This window comes from Cloeon dipterum, chromosome 1, assembly GCF_949628265.1.
Source record: "Cloeon dipterum chromosome 1, ieCloDipt1.1, whole genome shotgun sequence".
Lineage (NCBI taxonomy): Eukaryota > Metazoa > Arthropoda > Insecta > Ephemeroptera > Baetidae > Cloeon > Cloeon dipterum.
This window is the reverse complement of record NC_088786.1, coordinates 13,604,765-13,630,839: the sequence shown is the minus strand read 5'-3', so window position 1 is coordinate 13,630,839 and position 26,075 is coordinate 13,604,765. Positions and strand designations below refer to the sequence as shown.

General features: G+C 42.0%; 1 protein-coding gene across 2 annotated transcripts; it reads right to left on the bottom strand.

Annotated features, from left to right (window-relative positions):
- Nucleotides 1-923: 923 nt before the first annotated feature.
- On the bottom strand, nucleotides 924-25,650 carry Rat1 (5'-3' exoribonuclease 2 Rat1). Of its 2 annotated transcripts, XM_065497525.1 has the most exons (22): nucleotides 25,438-25,650; nucleotides 25,251-25,378; nucleotides 25,082-25,193; nucleotides 24,843-25,016; nucleotides 24,577-24,739; nucleotides 24,354-24,512; nucleotides 23,782-24,086; nucleotides 23,526-23,726; nucleotides 23,328-23,474; nucleotides 22,595-22,831; nucleotides 22,432-22,539; nucleotides 22,219-22,308; nucleotides 22,010-22,166; nucleotides 21,755-21,926; nucleotides 21,642-21,698; nucleotides 21,520-21,588; nucleotides 20,314-20,439; nucleotides 20,154-20,254; nucleotides 10,557-11,036; nucleotides 2,194-2,356; nucleotides 1,994-2,081; nucleotides 924-1,446 (listed from the first exon to the last, which is right to left on the bottom strand). In XM_065497525.1, the coding sequence occupies exons 1-22, from the start codon at nucleotides 25,510-25,512 to the stop codon at nucleotides 1,345-1,347; spliced, it is 3,414 nt and encodes a 1,137-aa protein (XP_065353597.1). In that variant the 5' UTR covers nucleotides 25,513-25,650; the 3' UTR covers nucleotides 924-1,344. The 2 variants fall into 2 exon arrangements, with proteins under 2 accessions (XP_065353597.1, XP_065353598.1); XM_065497526.1 differs by lacking the exon at nucleotides 10,557-11,036 and having other exon boundaries at nucleotides 25,438-25,645.
- Nucleotides 25,651-26,075: the final 425 nt, after the last annotated feature.

Sequence of the window (26,075 nt, the reverse complement as noted above, 5' to 3'; positions counted from 1 at the left end):
GGTTTCAATTACAATTTCATGAACGAAAATATTTTCCCGGCTCTTCAGTGCAAAGCGCGATGAGATTGTTCATCTGAGTGCCATTGAGTAGGTTTTTGAGCACTGCTTGATGGGCCCCCAGAAGCCGGCTCCAGCCGTCGAGAGACGCCCAACAAAATTATTTGCCACACACACTTTATTTACCTGCACCTCTTCGCTTGAACTCTCGCCTCCCAACTTCAGTTGAAACCTCAACAGTGACACGACCCTTTCCTCCAAGAATGAAGCAACTATTTCACTATCACGTTGATCTGCAGGAAATTTGTGTTATTTTAAGGTCTTTGTGAGCTCTAAGCAAAATAAAAATATTGAGGTATTTCTATCCCAAAAAGGGTTAACGTTTTGTAAGTTTTAACATTAACTATTGAATTTAACTTATTAATGCTTAAAAAAACTCAGTAAGAAGTGAAACAATAAGTCATAGACCCATGCCAAGATTGATAATGCATTATATTTTTACATAAGATCGTGAAATCTGTGATTTACCAATAAATATTGTCGAAACGAGGAACATTTATTTGACAATATCTACCTGGAATTTGACTTATATGCCATAATGGCGCATGGCATATAGGTCCACACAATTATTGAACCTTAGGACAGCAGTGAACTGTTTTTAATTTATATTATACTTGTTTATTCTTACTCAAATCACGTTATAATTATGCTAAATGTCATTTTACAGTCTGAAGTAGAGCTTTAGAATTTCGTCCCTTCTAAAATTTTCTGCATTTGCAAGGCATTGGTGCTTGGACTAATTCAACGTCCAGAGCGTCAAAAACTATTGGTTTCCCATATTTATACTTGTATTGAACCAAGATATACCAGTAACACAACTTTTTTAGTTATAATATGTTACTAACAATAAATAAAATGCAATGTAATTGGGGTTGAGACTAATATTTATTTTCCAAAAAATTACAATAATTGATTGTAAACTTCTGCATATAGAACATAAGACACGGTCAATTTGGTTTAAGTAAAAAAAATATCTAGATCAATTACCACTCTTTGAACACCAGAGCCTTAATCACGCAAACGCCAAACACCTTTGTTGGCTGCACAGTGGACATCTTCTCTTGTAGTTGCCAACAAATGACACTGGAGTTTATATTATCGTACGTAAAATATTGCGCGCAGTTTGAGGGGTGCACATGATATTTGTAGTAATAATATAAATCAGAATCACACGCGGCTCGTGCATTTTGGCCAGAACGTGGAGCAATGAAAATGAATAGTGGCTTATGTCTGGCGTTGTCGTCGTGGCAACTGCACACCCTCCTCTCGTCGTCGTGGTCAGCGGCCTCAGAAGCGGTGGTGTTGAGGCTGCTGCTGCTGCTCATAGCCACCTCTGCCGCCTCCTCGACCTCCTCCCCGGCCGCCGCCCCGCTGGTGCTGACCGTAGCCCTGAAACACGCCAAACACGGCCAATCAATACACAACCGACGCATTATTAAGGGAAATAACTGGAGCGAACAAAAGACGGTAAGGAACCGTGTTACTAAACAAAGCATTATTTAAATACATACAACAGTTGATAATTCTGCAATTAAAATTGATACTGGTTTTCTGCATGGCAATTTTTTTAATTTGTTCATTTTTCAATCAAATCTTACTTTTTCTAAAACGTTTGCATAATAGGGCGAGCACGAGATTGTAGTGAGGGGTTACATATTTGAAATACAAAAGGACAAATTTAAAGAAAAATCAAGAAATAGTTTAAATTAGTTAACGAATGCTGTCACTGTTCACGAATTATCGAATTTCGGAAGAGATGTCACAGAATCCTAAAAAAACATTCCAATGCCTCTAACCGGAATGGAATTTTACTGCAGTGGATGAAAAGTTACTTTTGCAGCACAAAAGCGAGCTTCCACGACACAAAAAAAGATTTCGTTATTGGATGTGGATGCAATGCTCCTAAGGCATCATGATCAAAGCTAAACATTCTTACTTGCTGAGAGCGTCGGTTGTCATCTCTCTGGTGATAAGGGTTGAACCGCTGGTTGTTGCCTTGGTGTCCGCGCGAGGGCCCGCTACGGCTGAAATCACAAATCATAAAAATGAAATTCACATTGTAGAGTTGAGGCTGAGATTCATATTTAGCTGATTTTCTGATTCATTATTACGGAAACCGAATTTAAAACTACTTACTCTCTTTTGTCTTCGCTGGTAAAGTATCCCTGAGTTTGTCCTTCGTAGGTGCTTCTCTGTTGGTATCCACCTCCACCCCGCTGCTGATAGCCACCTCTGTAGCCGCCGCCGCCGCCGCCTCTGTGACCCCAGCCACGACCTCTCTCTTGAGGCGGTGGGGCTCCTGAAATATAAAAGTCAATATTTTCAATGTTTGCAACTTGCTGAGGTTTATTAATATCAAATTTAATTGCTTCGAAAACAAACAAAGTTCTATGCCCTGAAAGTCATAAATATTAGGTTACTATCTGTGAATCTAAATTTAGACTCGTTATTTTGCGTGAAAATAAAGTCACGACAAAATAAGAGAGATTTTCCTATGTGAAAGTTAAAACGAAAACAAGGAGTATTTATTAAAGCGAAAAACAAATTGTTTGAGAATCTCGTATTCATTGGTGTGCACTGGTTTTATTATGCGCTTGGTGTATGTAACTGTCAGTCAGACCGTTGTTAATAACGAGCGTGGCGTGTGTGCCTGGGTGCAATAATTGCTGCATGCACTCTCGAGAGCCAGACTGGCTGCATAGGCAAACACACGGCCCCCGACTTTGTTGACGGCTGGCTCATCCTCGCACGCGCCTCGCTGGCTCATTAAAATGGAAAAGCACTGAGCAGCAATGCACGGAGCAGAGCAAAAGGGTAATGCAAAAGCTAATAGATTTAAAACGAAGCTTTTAAAGCGAAGTTGATTTCTCATTTAACATCAGAAGTCAATGTTTGAAACAATTTTCCCGCGATAATACAAAAATTTTCGGGCTGTTGAAAAGTTAATTTTCAACAAGATAAGCTCATTTTTTGCACTGTAACGGTTATCTATTAGAGAAGAGAATGTTATCAAAAGACAATGTCCAAGTATTTGTTTCAAATATCACAGTTCATCAAATTTCCATCGAGGAGTAAAGCTAACAATGCCGTCACAGATTGAATGTAAAAATCACTTCCTACGCGCTATTTTTTTAACTCTATATTTGTATACGATTGATGGATAATTTCATAATGTGTGGAAAATTTCTGCTACTAACGATTTTCTATTGGTTTGTTTTTAACTTATTGATACTTTTAATACATGAAGAATTTCTGCCATATTAATTCAATTAACAAGAATCTTAAAAGCAAGAAAACAGTCTAAATAATACGGTTTCTTAATTAGTATGCCAGTAAATTTAATTAAAAAGTTAAACCCAGAGCAATAGTCACATTTAATTTTTTTATTGCATTGCGAAATCTTAAAAAAATACGAGCGAAAAAAAATACTGATAACACAAAAACTGGTTTCTAGTGGAAAAACACCAGCAGTGGTAGAAATATGCACGCGAGCGAAAAAATCCAAGTCACAATTCGCAAGAAGCGAAAAGTGGCGTCGTAATTATGAGGCAGGAGCGAAAACAGGCAGCTGCGCGACACTTGAGACCGGAATGAAATTAAAATGAAAAAAAAACTCCGTCTTCCGAGAATATCGTTTCGCACAGCTGGGCAGATTAATTGTGGACACTGTCTTGCGACGGTGAAATGAAAATGGAAAAACCAGCGCGAACGTACGTCTACATGTTAATAAGCGAGCGAAGCAGTGCACGGCCGGCGGGTTATGCACTTGAGGTGTACGTTATGCCACCCGCAGAGCTCGAGAGGAGCTGCTGCTGCTGCACTCGACTCCCGGCCTGGCTGCTTTTGCAGCGAGCGGCGAATGAAAATCAGAGAAAACACGAATTCACGCCTGATGACACACACGAGTGGACCCGCAGCAGCCAGACTCACTCGTTCCTCCGTTTCATTATTTCCTTAGGCGAATTTTCATTAGCGCTCGGCTGGCATAGCGTGTGCGTGGCAAAGAAGCAAACTGCCTGGCAACCTTTGCTAATGAGGAGAGCCAATTCGGACCTGAACAAAACACAAGCGGCTGCCTTCGTTGCCGCAGTTTTGATTTTGGCTCTAGATTAGCGGCACGAAGGCGGCAATGCCAATTAATTTCATTCCAAAATATTCATCCACCCATTACTCATGCTCGTTGTAAAATATTTTTCACTTAAAATGCTTAAAATAAATAAATTAATTCTTTCACTTTAAACTTCAATTTTGGTCAATTCCGTGAGACTTTTTAGATTTATTTCGTGCAATAGGCAATGAACACAAATTTACTAGCGATTGAACACGTCCATTCAATTTTTTTCTGGGGTTTGAGATTACGAAATGTATGCAATAACTCAAATTTTCGGTTTCACGCACAAAACACACTTTTATTAATATGCCATTTAGAGCCCGAGCATGTAATTGTTTAAGGTCAATAACATTCAAATTTTTAATCGAACCTTGAAATTTGCTTAAGGATCTTTTTTGCGTAGGCAGGATAGCACACAGAAAAAAGCAATCAATTCTAAGAGTCACTTTTCACGCCGTTCAAGGAGCGAATTTCAAAGGCACACTCTAAAGAACGCAATTTTGAGCACTGCTCGTGTTTTTTTTTCGTGGCGAAAATCATTACAACCATCCGAGTGTAGTACAAGCTACTGCACTTTGAATTGCTGCTCGTGAATCACGCGGCTTACGCGTTCGACAATGATGCTCTGATGAATTATCATAATCACAAAGAGATTGTCTCTCCTCGAGCGGCGGCGGCGGCGAGGCACGTAAGAGCGCATTACCGATGCTCCAGCCAGTCAAACAATGAATTTTATTGTTGCATTCAAGCACGACTGTGAGAGCCGCGTAGAGAGCGTTTGATTTCGCGTCGAGGGCTTTTGGGGGAAAGAGAGATAGACTACCCAGAGAGCGCGAGAGTGGCGAAGAAAACCCTCTCCGCACTTTTCACCAGACAAATTATGCTGAAGGCCCTTGAATTTTGACAAAAACTTGTTGTGCACTGTATTCGAGAACGATAAAAGGGAAAAGGGAGGTTTTCCAGAAAAAAGCAGAAAAATGATGACTCGTATTTGAAATAAATCGTATGTTTCTAAAGAGAATCCATCTCATACTAGATATTTTACCAGTTAGTTTAGAGTCATCATATAAATATTAGCTCGTTAGCTTATACTACGCAAAAATATTGTGTTGTTTAAAATATTTGATCCAGAAAAGTTTTGGTGCATGATCCGTCTCTAATTGTTAGGTCCTTATAGACTTAACAAATAGAAGTGATTAATTTTGTCTCATCAAACTCCATTTTTTCTGACTGCATAAAGTATTAAATTATATAAATTATTTCTTGAATTTATTCGATCATCCCGTCTACAATGATCTGAAAAGTATGAATGGCAAACAAAAATGAATTTCCACCCTGTCAGCGGGAGTGTGAGAAACAACACACGCAGGATATGTGAATCAGAAGACACACTGCGGCACTGTGTGAGGGAGAAAGAGAGAGAGAGAGAGAGAGAGAGAGAGAGAGAGAGAGAGAGAGAGAGAGAGAGAGAGAGAGAGAGAGAGAGCGCAAGTGAGTGAGTTTTAAGTGTGCGGAATCAATAAAAATATGGCAGGGTGAATCAAATAAAAGCGGAGCCGCTCTCGAAAGAGCAAAAAAGTTGGTCGGGATGCTGCTGCTACTGCTCACCAGCGCCACGGGAGTCGTCATAGCAACCGCACCAGCAGTAGCTATGGTGGCGGGCGGCAGTCATCAGCAGGGCTGATTTGACCAGCCGGGCCTGCGAGGGGACGCGAGCGAGCCCCCTGCAGTGCGGGCTCAAGCAAATTAGATAATTGGCTATGGAAGATTTATGCTTCTCTGCCCAACACGGGAAATTTTCCTTCCTTTTTTCGATTTGAACTGCTATCTCAGATAAGAACCTGACTATAGTACATTTGTAAATATGTATATTTGAACAACATCCTTATAGATAAATAAATAGAATATTTTTAAGGAATGATATTATTCAGTATTCAAATTAATGTTTTCTAAAAATTGAGAAATATGACTCAACACACACAAGAGAGCATTATTAAATAAAACTAGATGTTTTAATTGTTTCGATTATTGGTCCTTGCCAATGTGAGCGGCCCGCTTATGAGGGGGTCTTGGGGCGACTCGCAGCGGCCACCCCGTCGACCGACCGACAATCTCAAGTGGCCGAGGGTCAAAAGTGCTCGCTCGCTCTCTCGGCCCAGCTCTTTCACAGAAATGAACATGCCTTCAATGAAATAATGGCACAATAAAAATGTCAACCGACCGACCGAGCTGGCTCGCTAATTAGCATCAGACCCATTCGCCCTCCCACCCACCCAGCCTCCTCCTCCTACTACTCCACAACTGGCCGGGCTCTTTTTGTGGTTGCGTGTGCAAATGTATGTTGTCATCTGCGTAATTTATTATAGTTCAACCCTGCGCGCAGAGCTTCTTTTTTAGTGACAAATTGCGAGGAAAAGCAAAAAAGCAATTTAGATTCGCTAACAAAGATTCCACTTGATTCAAGAAATCAATATTAAAAAGCCTACTTAGGGCATCTATATAAACTGTGTTTTGATTAATTTTTGCCCTTAATTTTTTATCAATCATACTTTTGCCGTTCAAATCTGTCAGCATATATTATAATTGGAAGAAAGATGTCAGAAATTATTACTCTTAAATATTTAGGAGATTTTATAAGCAGAAACTGCAGCTCCATAGACAACTATATGAAAATTGAGCCATTCTACTTCCGGTTTTTTTTTGATCGCGTGGAAAGCTCATCGCTGCTCTCTAAAACGAAAAGAGAAAAGTCGATTTATTGCGTGGGTTTTTTGTGCTCGTCGCCCGGCCAGCGAGCTAGCGAGCGAGCATTTTTCCAGCCCCTCGCTCGCGCGGTCGGCGTTTTTTTGCACTCAAACCGCCGCGCCATTTTGTATCGCATTTTTGTGGCTCGAGTGCTTTTCCGCCGCGGCTGCATTTTCATTGTGTGCGTCAAATTGTGAAGCGAGCGGTGCAAGCGTCGTTGTGTGCATACACCCAACCAGAGATTTTCAATTGTTGGCTCGGCAGCGGCAGCCAGCAGCCGCTTTGAAAGAGAAAAAACTGCTGCTGCGGAGCGAGCGAGCGAGCACTCGAGAGATCGAGCGGCAGATGCGAGTTTTGTCTCGAAACCACTTGAGCCGGCTCATTTGTGCGCGAAATATGTATTTTAAAATAATCACACGCGCAAGACCCCCTGGATTACAGGCCGACGCATTTCGCATTTGCTTTCGCTGTCGATATGCTGGATTTAATTTTCCGTTAAAGTATGAGTATCATATCTATTATCAATGTTCAGTATGTTCTTTCATGGTTTAAAAAATAAATCCAAGCGATTTATTGATTCAATTGATTTGAACTCTTTTCTCGATTTAAATTTATATTGTGACTACATGGCTAGCAATAGCTTTATATGATGAGATTAACTCTAACCTAATATATAGGAAATGTTTTAGTTAAAAATTTACCTAACTGTTTTAGAGACTAGTCATAGGCCATCTCCACGGTTTAAAATGCTTTTATTTTGTCAAAATACACGATACTTAGTATTGCGTCATCAGCTTGAAATGTTTCTTATTGTCATTCATATAAATTTGGGAGGCAACTGAAATCAATTATACTTTAAGGGAGGGAAGGTAGCCTTTCTGCCAAAACCCCCGGAACAAAAATTTCATGTTTAGTATTGTTTTTATTGTCTTTCTGATCGAAATTAAATTGAAATCCAGCTCCATGCAGCTATCAAATTGGATTGTATAGTACACAAATTTAAATACAATATATGATTCAAATCATCAGCAAAGGCCCATGGAACTCAGGAGGACCTGCTGCCGTGGAGCGAGTAAACCCAGCACGCAGCTACTTTGATGCCTCGATAATTACACATTGCGGCTGAATTTATAAATGCATCCGAGTGGAGGGTCTCATTTCATGTGTCATTAGCAAAGGCGGATTTTTATTTACTTTGCCGCGCGCGTACGCAGCAGAGAGTGTATATTGTTGCGTCAATCGTCGGCTGAATTAGCGAGCGCTCGCTCTTTCAGCGCGTCACTTCATCAGCGGGTTTTCATCGCGTAATTGGTTCATTAGATTATGATGACGATGACGATAAGTGCCGCGAGCACTCTCGGCGCGCTCGAGGGCTGTTTGGTTTTTCGTATGCGGCGCACATGTCTTTTCACCGCGTGCATGTTTACGTTTGCGCCTTTTTTGCGTGCTACATACACTGCAATTGACGTTTCCCGTTTTTTGTGCGCCGCGCGTTTTCCAATTGAGACTTGCAGTTGCGCCATCGATAAAACTCTCGAGTTGAAATTCACGCTCGAGTGGCAATTCAGAGCGGATTCGGTATCAAAATTCTCTGAATAGGGATGTCATGTTTTCATTTTTGCAATTCTCAACAAGCGCAATTTTTATTATTGTGTTATTGTCGATTCATGTCATGTTTAACAACTTTTCATCTGGATAAGCTTTTCCTTCCCTGAGCGCTTGAATTGCTGCACTTAATGTTGTTGAAGAGGTTTGATGTGAATGTCAGATATATGTATCTCATATTGCAGTCAAATTATGCATGGTAGAACAATTTTTTGTTCCTTGCTCCATGCGATCGAAAATATTCGCATCATGATTTTGATGTACTAACACGTTTCTAACGGTGATATTTGGCAAAATACTAAGAAAATAAACACAATTTTCAATACACCTTTAAATTAGAACCTTAAAAAACTGAGGTACGCAGGAAAACTGCCCGCGGACACACTTTCAGGCGCACACTGAAGAGGCCTCAGCTGGGAAAAGTTACACCCACTCTAAGGCCGCGTCCAGAGCAAAAATGCTTCATTTTTGTTGAGAGCATGAGTGATGTGCCGTGTCCTGGGCTTTTCGAGTTGGGGCATAGGCTTCCATCCCATTAGGGCTATTCAGAGCAAAATAATCGCACCAGTCGGCTTGCTCGGGCACAAATGGTTGAATGGACGAAGCGCGCTTTCCACTCACTCGGAACACACGGTGGCCTCGAGAGTCTCATCTGGCCGTATTTCATCAGTGTGGGGTGAAAGACGATAAGAGCGCGCTGCCACGGAAAAAGAGTGGTGCTAGGCCGGACACCTCGCGCCACGCGAAACAAACATGGACCCGGAAAATGGAGTTGGAAGCCAATTTTCAGAACTTTTCGTGCTATAGTATAACTATTTGCGTCTATACTTAATAATGTAACCGGAAAAATCATTATATTCGAGTCCACCGATTTTTTTAAATCATCTATTCCACGCATTACAATATTGCCCTTGCAGTTCAAAAAAAAAAAAAATAATAATAATAATAAATTCCAATCGTTGAAATTAAATACTTCTGCATTAAAGAGCAAGAAACAAGAGCGCGATTATACCATGAAAGTCGACCCTCAACTGTCAAGGAGACGAATTACAAATCGCATCGTTTGAACACCACGGCGAAGAGACCTTTTGACTCGAAATTCGACCATAAAGTTCTTAAAAAAGCAATCATAGAAGAGGCCTCTCACTTCCGAATCCGCGATTGCAAAGAACTCTTGAGCCAAGTGCGCTCTCTCTCTCTCTCTCTCTCTCTCTCTCTCTCTCTGCGGCTCCTCTACACTTGTACCACCAACTTAAACATCCAGGGCAGCAAAGGGTTGTGTTTTGATGGGACTGGCACAGGCTGCCTGGCTGTTCGGCGCAATCACCATAAAAAAGAGAGCATAATGCACGGGGCGGGCGGATCTTTGACCGCGCGCGCCAGATAGAGGGCCATCCAGTGTGGAGGGCCCTACACAACACGTGACCACGGTCGGCGGCGGCGGCGGCGCAAGATGCGATTGTTGTTGTCTGTTTGTTGCTGCAACTGGATGACCCTTCTGGCGCCACTGAAGGTGCCTCTGGTTCTAGTGACACTCGTCTTGAGCGCACTGAAAACTCTCCATTTAGCTAGTTAGGCCTCTTACTCTCGCTCGCTCGCTCGTTCACTCGCTCGCTCTTGGCCCAGTCGGACGCTCTACGCCGCCGCCTTCGGCTCTTGATTAGCGAGCGACCGATCAAACGGCTCTCGAAATTGATCTTAAGCGGCCTCTCAAATATTGTGCTGATTGCCACCTTTTTTCCCAATTCACTCACAACGTGAATCTTGAGACAAGGCGCCGGCGGTGTAGGATAATTCATGATTTCGACAAAAATGAATTTTATGTGCTGACTGCGTGATCACATTAGAATTATTACAAATTGAATCGAAATGCGAGGATGAACTGTAGAGAAATACTATATTGCAGTGGCTAGGAAATAAATCACAGTGACTAGCAACCACAAATCACATATTTTGTTGGTTTAAATATTTTTCATCCTAAAAAATTGTTGAGTTCATTTAAAGTGCAAAACGACTAAATCGACAAAAAACTACTTGCCTCTGCCGTTGCCCCTGTAGTAGCCCCGGCTTCCACGCTCTCTGCCTCGTCTATGGTCTCTACCGCGAGGACCTTGTCTATCAACTGATTCAACTACTTTTTCACTTTCATCAGGGTTTGTGCGATTTCCTTCTCTACTTTTGTTGAATTCAGTTTCAGCCTTAGAGTATTGAGTTGCAGCTAATTGTTCCCTATGTTCAGGAACTCTAGCCGGCTCCTTTGAGGGTTTGACCAGAATTTTCACGGGCCCTTTTGGGGGTGCTTGACGCATCCTCGAATCGTCAGTTGGCGCCTTCTCCTTTGGTGGCTTGACAAGAATTTGCATGGGCCTTTCTTGGGCCCTGGCCCTGGGAGGAACTTGATGACCCCCTGATTCGGTGGAAGGCGCCTGTTCCTTTTTGGGTCTGGTCAGAATGCGCAAGGGCTCCTTAGGGGACTCCGAAGGACCCCTGGGAGGCGTGACATGCAGGTTTGCCAGACCTGCAAACAGGACAGGACAATGAGAGGCTGCAAGGGGTGCATACATTTTCCGCGGCGCCTCTCAAGCGATCGCGCGAGGGCCACTTGAGAGCCCATTTGCATTTGACCTGAGTTTGCAATTTCCTTCGTCACGCGCGTGTAATTGCCTCATCAGCAAATGATATGCGCATACTAATCGAGCTCTAGCTCTCTTGCTCGCTCGCTCACTCGCCCGCGCGCCACCCCGTCCGCCGGGGTGCAGTGCAAGCCAAATATTGCCCCGTCGTCTGCATTTTCAGCAGCGTGCGCCACTCGACCATAGCGTTGCCTGCACTTTCCCACCCGCTGTCTTTTCATCTCGTCCGCTTTGATTGGCATTTTGTGCACGAAAGGGGATTTATTTGCACTCGAAAAGTCAATCTCGAATGGGCTAAAAGTCTGTTCATGCGAGTGTCAGTCGCTTTTCAATTACAAAGCAAAGAACCACAAACTTTTCGATCTGTCCTTAGAATTAGTTAAGAAAGCAAGACTAAGTTAAACAAGAAAATTTTCAAGCATTTTCCGTTCAAATACGTTATACTAGTTTTCATAATGACATTTTTAGGCAGAATACAGGGAAGCAAAATCTACAGCTACCCAATGAAAAAGAGTGATCGGGCCCGGAGGACCAAAATCGTGTACTGTCTCTTTTAGCAAGGTGATTCTTATGGTGATTAATAAAATTCCTGTAAGGATTAAAGGGAGATAGCATTGAATGGGGAAATTTAACTATCTCTCTATGGAACTTGTCAGTTACCGCGTCCAAAACTATAAATAAATTAACAATTTCCAGCAATCCTTACCATAACACCCTCGCTCCTGTGTGCTGTGTACCTTACAGAGTAACTCGAAAAACACGAAGCGTGAATTTATTCAAAGGCGATCAATTTGACGGTCCAATTAGAATTCAATTTGCGCTGTGACTCTCGACTCGCGCAGTTTCTCCCCTTTGATCCGTGCTTTCACTTTGGCTACAAGCGCGTGTTTAATGAAAACGAGGGCGGAATGTCGTCGTCGCATCGCGCCCTCGATTTCCGATGCGCACTTTGTTTTGACGGAAGCAACAAAACTACAATTACGCAGCAAATGACGACGACGGCCGCTGATAACAAGGCAATAATGGAGCCGAAAGCAAATCGAGTCAGACGCAACCCGCAATTACTAACTGAGCCGTGCGTGCGCCCCCGGCGGAAGACGAGGGTGCCGCTGTTGATTGGCGCGGCTGGGGAGGCAGCCGCTTTTTCAATAGTCAGATACACTGCTGCGGGAAAGCATCGAGCGTTTGATCTCCCTTAATCGCCAGATTTATCTAGCAAAGCCCGCAAACCAACAAAAAGCAGTCGTGCGAAGCAGGTCAGCAAAATCGAGCGGCTTGTTTGTTAAGTAAGTCGATTTATTTGAAGCCGAAGATCACATAGTCAAACATGAGCGTGCGTGTGTTAAGGCTAAGCCTAAGGCGATGTGTTGTAAATTCTAGACCTCTCAGTTTAATTCTACTCCATAACATGACATAAATGATGCTAAAAAAGGCAAGAATTGTGTTAAGTTGCGTGGTTTTAATCTTGAAATTGAATTAATCCGAAATATTACACGCGCGATTTTCTGATTCGACTTCATTGAAAGCAAAAATGCAATGTTATAAGCCAAAAAAAATTTAAAATTTCTGTGAGGGTCTTTGCAGAGCTTTAGGAATACAAATAATTTTTATGATATTTAGGTAAACAAAGCAAACAAAATCGACTATAATAGGTTTTCCTATAAATGCAATCTGAACCATTTTGAATAAATTTTAAACTGCGACCGTGACAATTTGACAAAAGTGAATTGGCCACCAAGCCAAGTCCTAGCAGAGGCAGAGAGAATTAATTCACCGCGCGCGTCAGTTGCACTCTCTCCTCTCGCTTTTTGCCAGCGAGAGGGCAAAGTCGCACCACACACGAGGCAGTGGTCATTACCGGGCGCGTTTGTTTTGGCGAGAGTGGCCCTCGAGGGCGCAAAACTCCCTATTTCCCATAAATTCCAAATGAAGTCCATTACAAGATGTTGTTACAGATAGCGATCTGCGTCCTTTGATATGGTCATTGGCCAGGCAATCGCGGTCCGGTTCGCTCCACCGTCAGCAGCGTGGCAGCAACCCTTTTTTCATCACTCTCTCATTTCCATCAGGAGTGGCTCTTGACCGACGCACTCGTCGGCATTATGAGCTGGCCGGTCGAGCGGCCGAATCCGACGGCTTCGCCTCCTTTGCTTCACACGTGATTTTCAAGCCAATGAAGCACCTCTCGTGCTACCTAGAGCCCTTCGCTTTTTGCTGCAGCGTACTCCAAGCCTCGCAGCAGCAGCAAAAATAACACTCCGCGTGTACAAACTCTCGCTCACTACTCAAAAAGTTGCACCACTGACTGACTCGCAGGTCGTTGGCTGAGAAAAGAAGCTAAGGGAGAAATCACAATGTGCTAAGCAACAGCAAAGGTACAACACATGAGCATGTGCTTTTGACATTTTGACGGAGAAGTAGATGAACTTGGTTGTGAATGCAACGATTTAAATTTTGAAATTTCCTTAATTACTGATCGTAAGCTCTTTTTGCGCCTTTTACTCAAGTCACATCTCTTCCCACTTTCAGATTAAACCGAATTATCGAAAGAGGATTTTCATATTTCAACTCTGTCAACTACGTCATCAATCCGACTTCATTGTAATTGCATGGACTTGTTACAATAGCTTTCTTGTCCAAATTTCACCGCATGCGAAAGCAGTATCGACCAATTTAGTTTATCATTAAGCACAAATCATTGTTTGACAACACAATAAGACGTTTTATCGCTTTCATTCTAATTTACTAAGTTGAGCATGAAAATCCGGGCGGATTTACAACACAGAGAGAAGCAGCAAAATTGCTCCAAGCTGCCGGAAGCTGATCCGCTTTAACAGGCGTGGGTAGCAGCAAAGAGAGTGAGTGAGTAAAACTGCCGAAAAACACGCTTTTCCATCGGCAGGCAGGTGGAGGTAAAAGGAAGAAAGCGAGGAAATTCCGTCGACGGCGGTGAGAGAGATGAGAGGCCGCGCGCGCATAAATGAGAATTTCGCTCGCTCGGCAACACACGCCAAAGGAAGCACGTAATGATTAAAAATCCGAGAGAGAGAGAAAGAGAGAGAGAGAGAGAGAGCCTTTCATCGCAGCGCGCGCTCGTCCTCGAAAAAATAAAAAGAAAGATGAAAAGACAAGGAGGGCAGGCATTGTTGTTGTGATAGAGCGTGCACAATAATAATTAAAGCAGTCGTTTAATGAGCCTTTATGCAGCACGGTGCGGCGGCGGCGGTGGTTGGCTGCTCTCTCTCGCAGGCCGAGAGACACGTTTTTGCCCTCTCGGGTGTGCGCGGCTGGTGAAAAGTCAGCGCGCGCATCTCGCCTCATCTGCAACCAGCTTTTTGTATGGCTCGCAATTAGAGGCTCGTCACGTAAGCGGGACTTGAGCACGATCTATCCGCGCCCCTCTTGCTTCATTAGCCCCCGCACACCCACCAGCTGACACACACGCCCGTTCTCGCGTAGATTGTTTCGAGGACGCACCAAAGATCCCCCTGATAACCCTGGTTGAGCGCCGTGAAAATTGCAAAAATGCAAGTAGTATTCTCTCCTCTCTTTCGCTACACGCAGTCGACGACGGCCCTTGCTAAGCGCTCAAATGACGCAGGCTCGCGATAAGGAACGGCAAAATTGCACTTTTGTCTTTCACTCAAGTACTTCTCAAACTTTCTTCTCGCGCAGAAACAGAGTATTTGATATCTCGTCAAAAATACTAACTAACAAAGACTAGAGCAACTTAACTGAACAAATAATTATTATTATATAGGAAAAAAGCCGAGAGTGGAAAGCAAGACGCAAATGCAAATATAATCGAATTTCACCCATTGCCGCCCATGAATTCTGCGCAGGGTAGAGCCATTTCGTAATTCATTAGTTTTTAGAATTAACGATATTCAAGTTTGGAAAAATGTTTATCGCACGACTCTACTTTTCCTATTCACCGTAAGTTTATTTTCTTCGTTTCTATCCATTTGGAAAGAGTCGATTTGTTAGCAGTTGCTCTTTCAGCTCGCCATCGCCCACCAAAGCATAATTCAAATGAGCAATTGAGACTCGGCAGCCACTGCTGCTGTCGGTGCAAATCGATCGCGCTCGAAAATCGCGCGGATGGCAACAAAGGACCATTGTTATGTCGGCAGCCGGTGGTGATTTAAATGTATGTGCGAGACATAAATGTGAATGTGTGTATTTGTGCTGCACAATGCATGAAAGGCTCGCAGAGACGGCCGAGAAGAATGCGGAGTAATGAATTATGCAAAATGTAAATGCGTCCACTAATGAGAGTCGGGCGGATTTCTCTCTCTCTCTCTCTCTCTCTCTCTCTCTCTTTGCTGCAAATTTACGTGCCGCTCGATTAGTCAGTCGAGTAGACCAAAGGAACCGTGGTGAGAACGGCACCACCAAACTTTTGCCATTCTAAAATAATTTTCTCCTCCTATTTATTTTTTAACGGAATAAATGAAACTTAAATGTAAGTAGAAGGTTTAGAGTTAAGAAATTTTTAAGATTGAGTCGTCAAATATTATCTGTTTAGTTTTAATACTTTACTGTTACATCCTTAGCTTTTAAATCGTTTGAAAATATGGAATTGAAAACTTATTTAAGCAAAATGCTACACTTATATACAGACGGTTTTTCGTCAACCACTTTCCAATCAATTAAAAAACCAAGTTAAAACTATAAATCTAAATTTAATGGAAGTTGGAGCCAACAAAACGCTTGGCAACTGGCGCGACAAAGCCGCCGAGCCGGTTGCATAAGCCTGGCACTTTCAGGCGCTTCGGGTCGTAAAGCACTGCGCGCATCAATCACATTCATTTTCCAGCGGCAAAATTTTCCGTGCAGACCTTCAGAGTGAGCGAGCGAGAGACGACGGCTACCAAGAGAGAGAAAGAGAGATGGCGATGACGACAACAATGCTCGAGTGGTGCCTACCCCTGAGGAGAACAATGGGCTCTTGAAAGATCAAACAGGGAAGGATAATGCACGCGCTCCAGCCCGAGCATTCACTCCAAAGACCATGAGGTGGAACTATACTTGTACCAGAGCACTCAACTCCGACGCAAAAAGAAAAAGATTTCCATTTTCTCTCTCTCTCTCTCTCTCTCTCTCTCTCTCCTTGCATGAGGCCCGAACAAAGAATAAATATGAAAAAGTTTGAAACTGGCTGCTGGAAAAAAAGAGAGAGAAAGAGAGAGAGAGAGACACGAGTAATGCATGAAGCGGCAACAATGGGGCGCACTGCGGCAGTCGTTCTCTCTCTTTCGGGTTAGGCTGCTGTGGAGCGTTTATTGCCATTAATTTTCATTGCGCCCGCCGGAAAATTGCGAATCCAACCCCTGCTGGATATGCAACCACTTAAGTGTGCATGCACTCGACGATCGTTTTTTCCGCGAGGGCCCTTCCATCCTTGCACAGCATGTCCCGCGGCGCTTTTTCCTGCATTGTTCCACCCGAAAACAACAACCGCGTTGTAAACCCCTTTCGTAATTTTTGGATTTGACTCTTTCTAAACGCAGCAGTAACGGGAAAGAAAAACATGCTAGACTCTTGCTAGTCTCAGTTTCAAATTTCTCATCTCAATTCATTCTTATTTCAAGTTTAAGACAGTTAAATTAAGTGAATAGGACAAAACGCCATGAGTAAAACAAAGACGTCGATAGTGCGATATTTACAATATTCTTACTTAATAAATGCTTTCAAGGTCTAGACCCAGACAGCAGACTAGGCAGATTTAATATGCTCGCAAATTGAATGCGCAGGTTTTGCGAGCTATTTGTCATTGTAAAATTATTGTTACTCAACTTCATTGCCTAAATTTAATGAAAGTGATATTTTATATAATTTTCTTTGTGAAATTATTTCATTTATCATTTTCATCTGGCTTCAATTTAGAAAACCAAGTTTATGTGACAACAAGCAACTAGTAGCGCTTTCGCCACGTTTCCCGATGGAGATCTAAATCGCAGATATAAATTATCCTTATCGCTGCGCCAGAATCGCGAGGAAAACCCAGCGAGGAGGCAATTTAAAGCTCATTCGATCTTGTCTCCCATATAAACAGGCCCATTTAGCATCACACACAATTTGTTTGAGTTGCATTGTGGAGCGAAAGAGCGTACTTTATTCAAAGAATCCCCTATACGCGCTCGCTCGCTTCATATCAGATCAGGAAAACCGACGGCGTGGAATAAACATTCGGCGTAATCTGAAATTATCACGCTCCTCCGGCTAGACGCATAAAAGACTGTTTACCTATTGATGGTTAACGCACACATATACACACAGGAAGTTGAATCGGATCGAGCCAGACTCGCGGAATAATGATATCACAGCCCATCAAACAGCTTTTCATTATGCTCTCTAGAACGCGCCCGCTCACTCTCCCGGTACGAGAATCAAATGGATTTCTGCAGAGCGGAGGCTCTTTAAACTTCAAGAAGGGTAACAGCATTTACTGGAGGAAATAGTTTTTACATAAATTAGTTCTCGTACGTTAGAGATGGTTTTGTACAAGAAAACAAATTATTTCATTGGTTTCGAGTCATGAAAATCAGAGGGAAAAAATGCTAAAATTGCAGAGTTATGCAGTAAACTAACTCAATTTTCCCGATTATTTTTTTAGCTTTTAGCTCCCTTGAATTTTTCAGCTCACTTAAGTTGCAAAAAGCTGCAATCTTGAGCCGACTCGAACAAAGCTAAGCAGATTAGAGTCGGGATTAGCAGACTTTTCAGCGGCTTATTACGATTGCACGATGAATACATAACCGAGAGGGCAAATTAATGCGTGCGTACGCGTATACTTTTGCAAACAGCCACGCTATTTAATCTGCAAATGCAAAAGCGGCTCGTGCAAGCGAGGGCTGCTGCGTCTCGTTGGCTCTTTTTATATCAAATAACACTCGTAAGGGTTCTCTTGAGCGCAGAAAGAGAGAGAATCATTACAAGCGCTCTTGTATGCACCGCCAACTCACTCACTCAATCGTTGAAGGAGATATCTCTGCTCCAGCGGCAGGCGCTTGATTGTAAAACTCTTAAAATAACCTTATTGATAAGAAGTGGAGTAAATCCTCTGCTTTTTCGCAATTCAAATTCTCTCCGGCTGCTTGGCTGAGCGAGTTGTTGTAATTGCCCCTTTTAGAGCCGAATGAGAGAGAAAAAGGAGAGACGTGAATTTACGTGAGAGATGCTCCTGGCATAATTTTCCAATTTGCCAACGCGCATGTTTATTTACGCTTTTGAATTTATTGACGACGGCGGTGGTGGCGGCAGCAGCAGCAGTGCGCCACTTGCGACTTGAATGCGTGCGCCCGTTTGAATATTCATCACCGACTCCTCCTGTCCCGGGCGTAGTCAGCCAGAATGACTGAATATATGTGTATATATGTGTTCGTCGTTTTATTTCGGGACGTGCTCGTTCACGGCTAATCAGCTCGTCGTCGATTCCAACGCGAAAGATTCCCCGTCACGTTCTCTACATTTATACTTTTGACTATGTTATAGGATTGCTAGAATCAAAATGCGGCAGAGCCTTTGGTAAAAAACTTTTTAAAAAGATATTTGACCTTAAAGCTGCTGAAGAGGTGCAAAAGCCAGCAAGAGGCGAGTCAGTGCCGGTACGCCTTTCAGCCCGTTGAGCTATTTGAGCATTTCGAGTCACGAAACTAACCACTTTTTGCCATCTTTGACATTAATAGGGAGCCAGTGATACATCCCAGAAATGCTCAAATATCTCCCGTTGCTTTGACACCCGACAATGCGAGCCAACGGGCTGGTATTTTCGTTGAAATATTATTTCGAATTCGATAAATTGAGCTCTACTGCTAAGGGAAAAGCAAATAGCAATTTTTAGCCAAAGCGATTCCCCAGGCCAAGCGCCAAATTTGATTTTCTTCCCTCGAATGCGACGTATGTTTGCACACGGCAGAGGCAAACCAATTTAAATTAAAACAAGGGTCAGTTCGGTGTTTGTTCTCCCCTTTGAGTGACCGGTTGTCAACTGCACGCTAAATCTCATTTGTCGGCGAATAAATAGTGTCCGGCAGAGCGACAAAGTGCAGCAATTACGCGGCATTAGCGCTGGCCAGCCAATTTAGGGGATGCGTTCGAGCGGCGGCGGCAGTGCGGGGTTGATTCAATTGACTCAATCGGCGCGCCCCCAATAAACACCCGCTCGCGCGCCCGCCCCCAAACAGAATTAATTCAGTCCGCTCATAAACATCACATTTCGGCGCAAAACCCACCCTCCCTTCCTTTGTGCCTAGGGGGGTGGTTGGCTGGCTCAGTCGTTGGTTGCCTACATTACATCTGTTTCCCCTTATAAAGTTTGACAATTCAGCTGCATGGACCACTTGAGAATCTTTTCCACCAGCACAGTTGGGGGAGCGAGCATAGCTCTCAAAATTGATAAGCACTTTTTGATCGTTATTTTTGCACCCTCCCCTGCTGCCGGTCGAACCACCCCCTGGGCTCTGGCGATCAAATAAATTTCCCTCCTGATTACAATCCCCAGCAATGTTGAAGAGACGTTCCAAACCACACATATGAGACTTTTCACCGTTCTAGACTGTTATTGTCACGCTGCAGATGATTTTGAAATCTAAGATGACATAATCCGCTTGTTCGAAAGGCTAACGGCCTTTTCCGCGACTTCTTAATCTAGTGAAGCGTTAAATTGGGTGCAATCTGGGGCCAAGAAGCAGCCAGTCGAGAGGATGAAAAAGAAAGAGCCTTCAGTGGGTGCAGCAGTCGGAGTTGGCTGCCGCCTCGGGCGGAAAACAATGTACAAGAGATGCTCAGAGTCAAAGAGACTGCCTGTGGCCATCATCAGGAGTTGGCAGGCTCAAGAGGCAGCTATTCAACTTTTAATTACGACCAACAAATACCTCACAAACAAGCAAAGCCACCACCACCGCTGCCTGCCTTTCTTTATTTCTTCTCTCACTCACTTTTTGTCCCTGTTCGCTGCTTCCCAAGGCGCGGGACAATAATTGAATTTCTGTACTCACCTAAGACATCAGGTATGTGGCCTCTTGCTGATTGCGAGTTGTATCCATTGTTAGGATTGTGGTTGTAACTACCGCGCTGATTGTAATTGCCGGCACCATGACTGAAGATATTGACTCAAATGTAAGTTAAGCAAATTAAGGAGAAATCATGCGTTTATACCGTATCATTCTGAAGCCAGCCTCGTTTACAGCCACCTTGTGGGACGGTGGAGCCATGCCAATCTGAGGTCTCCACTGGCCTCTGTTCGGGTCGTAGTCTTCTGGTTTCAGTACCCGGGGTGGATCTCTGAAACAAGTAAAAAAATGAAATTTAATCTTTTAATGATTTTGCGTTTAAAATGCAAATTGCAACTAGTTCTTTTAGCATTAACAGCAAAAATAAATTACTGCAATTTATATACCAAAACATTAGCTTCTTGCACTTTAAGGTAAATGGCTCAAAATTGACATGCGAAGAATTAGCGCTAACAAGGGAACTCTGACTACGTTCTGCTATTAAATACATTTTTTAATCTGAACTGTGCAAACTTTCAGGAAATTTGATGAAAATGACCTAAAACCCTTCAATCTAGGATCATTTTCAAGTTGTTACAAAGTCGAACATAGGTTTTAAACCTTATTGGATTCCTATGTTAAATACACATGAAAATAGGTAATTTTCATCTAATCATGATGAAATTTGGTGTAATTTTTGGGTCTTCTTGATGAGTCAAATCGAACAATATTAAAATTTTCGAGAAAAATCATGCTTTTGTATGATTGAATTGTATCTTCGAAAAATAAAATAAAATTGTAATTTTTTATGTGTGGAAAATAATACAAATTTTGTAACCTTAAAGAATATGTGTAAATTAATTATAATTTTAACAAATAAAACAACGACAAACTTGTCTTATAACATGACTTCAATAGAAAAATCTCTGAGAATCCCAGAAAGTCAAAATGGACCCAACATTCAATTCATCTCATCATTAAGAAGAGTCTATAATACTAACAATCACCACGATTGAGCAAAAATATTATTTTTAAAATAATTTTAAAGTTTTCCTAACAAATTTGTCCAATGTTTTACTTGAAACAAATTATAGATTGAAAACTTTAGACTGGTGGTCCATGTAAACATCACAATAGTGAACATATTTAAGGAAAAAATTGCATTTTAGGGCGGAATCGACCCAGTCTCCTCGGTACTTGAAGATTACAAGATTTTAATAATAGAATATCTGCAAAGATAGAAGTGGCTTTAGCTTAATATGCTTTAAAAGAATTTGAGCATCAGAAGTTAAATGTCAACAAGAAGAAAAAAATGAATGACTTAAATTACTTTGTGATTTACAAATATTTGATTTCTAAATTACTCTCTTACATTGCACCTGGCAGTCTCCTTGCTGGGAAAATGAATTTGTCATCATAAGCAGGGTCCCGGAAGCGAACACTAAATGAAATTATTTATGGCACACTCTCTTGGAAGGATTTTAATCAGCTTACCAAACGACACTGTTGCCTGTAACATTTGTCAAAGATCTCAATGGAGAGCGCAATGCCCTGTGAATTAGAGACTGGTTACCAATCAGTTGATTTCAGTTAGGACATTAGCTTACCCTCCATAGCTGACTCGGTCCCGTGCTAAAAGTAGCCTTCCTTTTACGCCCTCAATGACACGCTCAAACTCCTGATCAAAATTGTCCGATTCATATAAAATATTGAGGAAATTTGAATGAGGGTGGTAGTTGCTAACATAGAGCCTGTCATCTCCTCTCACGTTCCTCTTTACTGAAATGAAAGTTCCATTTTAATATGTATTTAGCGCATGTGATAGTACAGATTTTAGAGTATTGCGTAAAAATGAACACTACCTTCTTCTTTAGTCAGCTTTTCGTAATAGGGCTCAAGTGCGTGGAATAACCTAGCTTCATCGACAAAAGGCAGCAATGCCACTCCTTGCCATGCAAACTTTTTGCCATTCAAATCAATTTTGAAGTCAGTTGGGTAGAAATCTATGATTTCTGAATGCTAAGAACATAAAAATGAGTTTTGAAGTAGGTAAATAGACATTACTTCTTACAGGGTCACTCATCAGCTCAGCCCATGGTTCAGGAACATGGGAACTGCTGGCTGCTGGGAACACTCCCATCAACTGCTCCAGTGGCCTGAACTGTAAATAATGAACAGTTGCGGGTATGCCAATTTTGAAATCTTTACTACTACTTTAGCAGTCTCCAAAAGCATTCTTAATTCAAGCAAAATTTTCCACAAATAATGTAGAGCAGTTACTTACCGGTTGAGTTCCCATCTCAAATTCCTTGTTGAGAGCAGTAATGTTGACAAAATCTGAGGCAAAAGGTGCGTAGTGGTGTGGAAAATACCACTTCCAGGAAGCGCACCCCTGATAGCAGGAAAGTGGTCAAACAAAATTAACTAAACACTAACAATTAATTCACCTGGTAGTAATATTTGAGAACCCAGCACAGTCCAAGGACATACTCTAGTCCAAGTTTATATCTGAACGCAATGTTTGACACTTCAACGCCAAACTTTGAGGAGTAGTAGCGATCTTTGAAACCGTCCTCCCACAGCCTCACTTCATCATCAGGCTCTGGCTCAGAATTTGAGTCTTCGTCATTGCGATCCTGGTTTCCCCTTTGACCCCACTGACCCTGCGCCTGATTACCTTGGCCCTAGAGAAAGCATTGCATGAGGAAAACAGCAAAGCAAGGCAATAGACTCTGATGAAATATAACATAATTCAAATGATTTTAGACCACAACATTTAATTTTCAGAATTGTGGGATTTTTTGAATCACAGATACTCAGAGGTCTCAGAGCTTTGATTCCATCCAAATATTTGCACATTATCTTTTGCGCTGGAAATTTCTTACTACTAAATTCTGATGGTTGTAATAGTTAATAAGCGAGACAAAATTGAGTTGAATGTTGAATCAAGATTAGAGACTAGCTTAACTCAATTTTTGCATTTGATTTATGTGTTGTGTGTAAGCAATAATTTTTGGAATTCACCAGCTATTACATTCTTCCAAAATTTTAATTTTAATAACCAAGACCTAACATAAAAAGTTAGGCACACACTGCTAAAACAGGCTAACAAAACATCGTACTGGCCTGACAAAAAAGTAACACACCCTATTAATTTGCTATAGATAAAACAAATTTTACCTCTGGACGCAGCATTGAATTGAGAGCAGCATTCGGATCAACACCTCGAACTTGTCGTTCAGCAGCAGAAACCCCCTGCATTCTCATTTGATATGCTTCTTGCCTGGCATTTTGTACTGGATTCACATGTTGATTCCTTCCAAGAGCCTAGAAATTTCCATTAAGATTCACTCTAATTTGAAGATCTGATCTACAAACCTGTGGTGCGAACTGGCCCCTTGATGGTCTTTGGAAACTTCTTGTCATCCGTTCTCTCCTTCTGTTCTTCTTGTTCCTTTCCCGGAAATACTTATCCGTCTCCTGTCTCTTTTTGAAAATGCTGTCTTCTGCTTCGCCCAACTCTGTCATGATCAGCTGTACGCGTTCCAAAGACACATTTCCGCTGTCTGTTAGCCAGCCCTGATTATTGGACATGACTTGTTGGAAAGTATGAGGTTTCACATCGAAAACCTACCCCAGTTTTGTAAACGGCCTTCTTGTAAAGAGTAACCAGTCTATCAATGGCACCCTCTCTGATCTCCAATGACGGCAGGTGGGGTAAGAAATCGTTTCCTACGAAAAAGCACATGAAGACCCAGTCGTCAATGGCCCTGTCCAAGTCATATTGGAATGGAAGATTTGGCATCTGTAGCTCTTTTTCCAGGTATTCCCGCAGCACACAGAGTCGAACAAAAATGAAATTTGGCTCCGACCCAATTGGAATATCTGCATCATTGGTCTGCTCATGACCTACACCAGCGCAATCTTTCACTTCATGCCCTGTAAATCAAGTTAAGGATTATTCACAACTCGAAGGTTAAAACTATTGACTCATTTTCTTCACATATCATTTTTCTATAATTTATTAGACATGCACTTAACTTGACTTAAGGTAGTAAAAAATAAATAGCGATAATTCCCCATCCCTAAAAGAAGATTTTGGTGTGATTGCTGGTCAATTTATAGCGACTATCTGTATTTAGCTCCCATCAGAGTGTGCATTAGTCAAGTTTGCTTTAACACTTCGCAAAAAAATTCATGACATACCAACTTGGCCGCAAATTTCACAAGGACGAGGCTGATTCGGCTTGAATTCCTCCCTGATGATAGTGAAATTAGGTTCATGGGTAGCTAAACCCAACATGATCAAGTCTGCGTCAGCTCCGCAAAGCACATGCTGAGTGTTTGGGTCATGATCTGGTTGAGCTAAATTATGAATTGGAGTTAATCATAAGGAACACAAATCTAAATTCTTTTCTTCAAGGCTCACCTCTCTGTTTTCGAATGTAATCCATGATCTTGTGTTCTCCCTCACCGGGAACGTTCGCATCTGACAGAAAAACTTTGATGTTTTGCCAACCAGGATCACTGTTTAATCTTTCATGGATGTAGAAGTGCAGACATTCAGATAAACGCGCCATGAATGGAGTTCCCTAAAATTGTAATTTCTAAGTAAGTTGTGAAAAATGTGTGGGTGATGTATATAATTTCCATAATGATTACTGCACTCAATATTTATGAAAAGTAAATGCTTACAGGTGTGATGCAGTTGCTGTCAAAGTGCTCGCCCTTAGGTTTCTCTGGCGGCAAACTTATTCCCCTGGCTCGCAGATCATCCCGGATTCTTGCGATTTCCTCGAGTTTTTCAGCAGTTTCCTTAGAGGCACGGAAACGACGGGACCTCTGTTGGTTCATCTTGGCCCTGGGAGCCTTTAAAAGGGAAAACCATGGCGAATTAAAGAAATTTAAATCACATAATAATTTAATAAACTAACCACTCCATCGATGGCCATGTACAGAACTTTCCTGGGACGAACAATGCGGAACAGACGGTCAATGCACTCGAAAATGGCGATCATCATCTCCTCCTCATTCTTGGGTGCAGGTCTATAGCAAACAGTTCAGCAAAATTCAATTTAAATGCGGTGTAATTAATAATAATACTTGTTTTCAGGGTGAGTGCAAGGGTGAATGATGCCGTTCATATCCAGATAAAGGTTGTCAAATTCGATGTTGTTGGGGTTTGATTCAGCAGAGTTGGGATAGATCATCACTCCGTCGACTTCGACGGGCTAAAAGCAAAGACATTTAGCAAAAGATAACGGCAAACAAAATTCTATTGGTTTATGACCTGCTGCTCAACACAGTCGGCAATCACCGATGGATATTTGCGGCTCAGCCACCTGAAGAAAGCCGGAACTCCCATCGTAGCGAGCAGACGGTCTTTGTATTAGAGTTACAAACGAGATAATCGCAAACGACTATGTGTATGGACTGTTCCCGCTAAACTGGATGTTTTCTTGTTTTCTAATATATTTACAAACACGTCGTACTAAACAAGCACGCCATGTTTCACTTTGATTGATACCGCCTCTGCCGGCAGGGGCGTGTGCAAAAGATGCTCGCAATTCGAATGATTTTGGCGCGAAATTAACGTGTTAGCGTTATATTTAACATTATATTAGCTCTTCAAATTTTAATAAAATTATGTATAGTAAATTATTCTCACAATGTCCAACTCTTCCTCGAATACAACCTAAATCCCACATCCATAAAAGCACAATAAAAAACACAAATTTTTTGTGTACTTTTTGTGCAATATCACAATGGATTTCAATGTTTTATTCATTTTATTTTTTTATTTCTGTCTTTGGGGTATCAAGAAGACTATGAGATGGTCAATATATGAACTTGGGCCTGCATGCACAGACAGTATAATAGATCATCTTAGATTATTATCGCTGTATCCCAATTTTATTTATGCTGTAC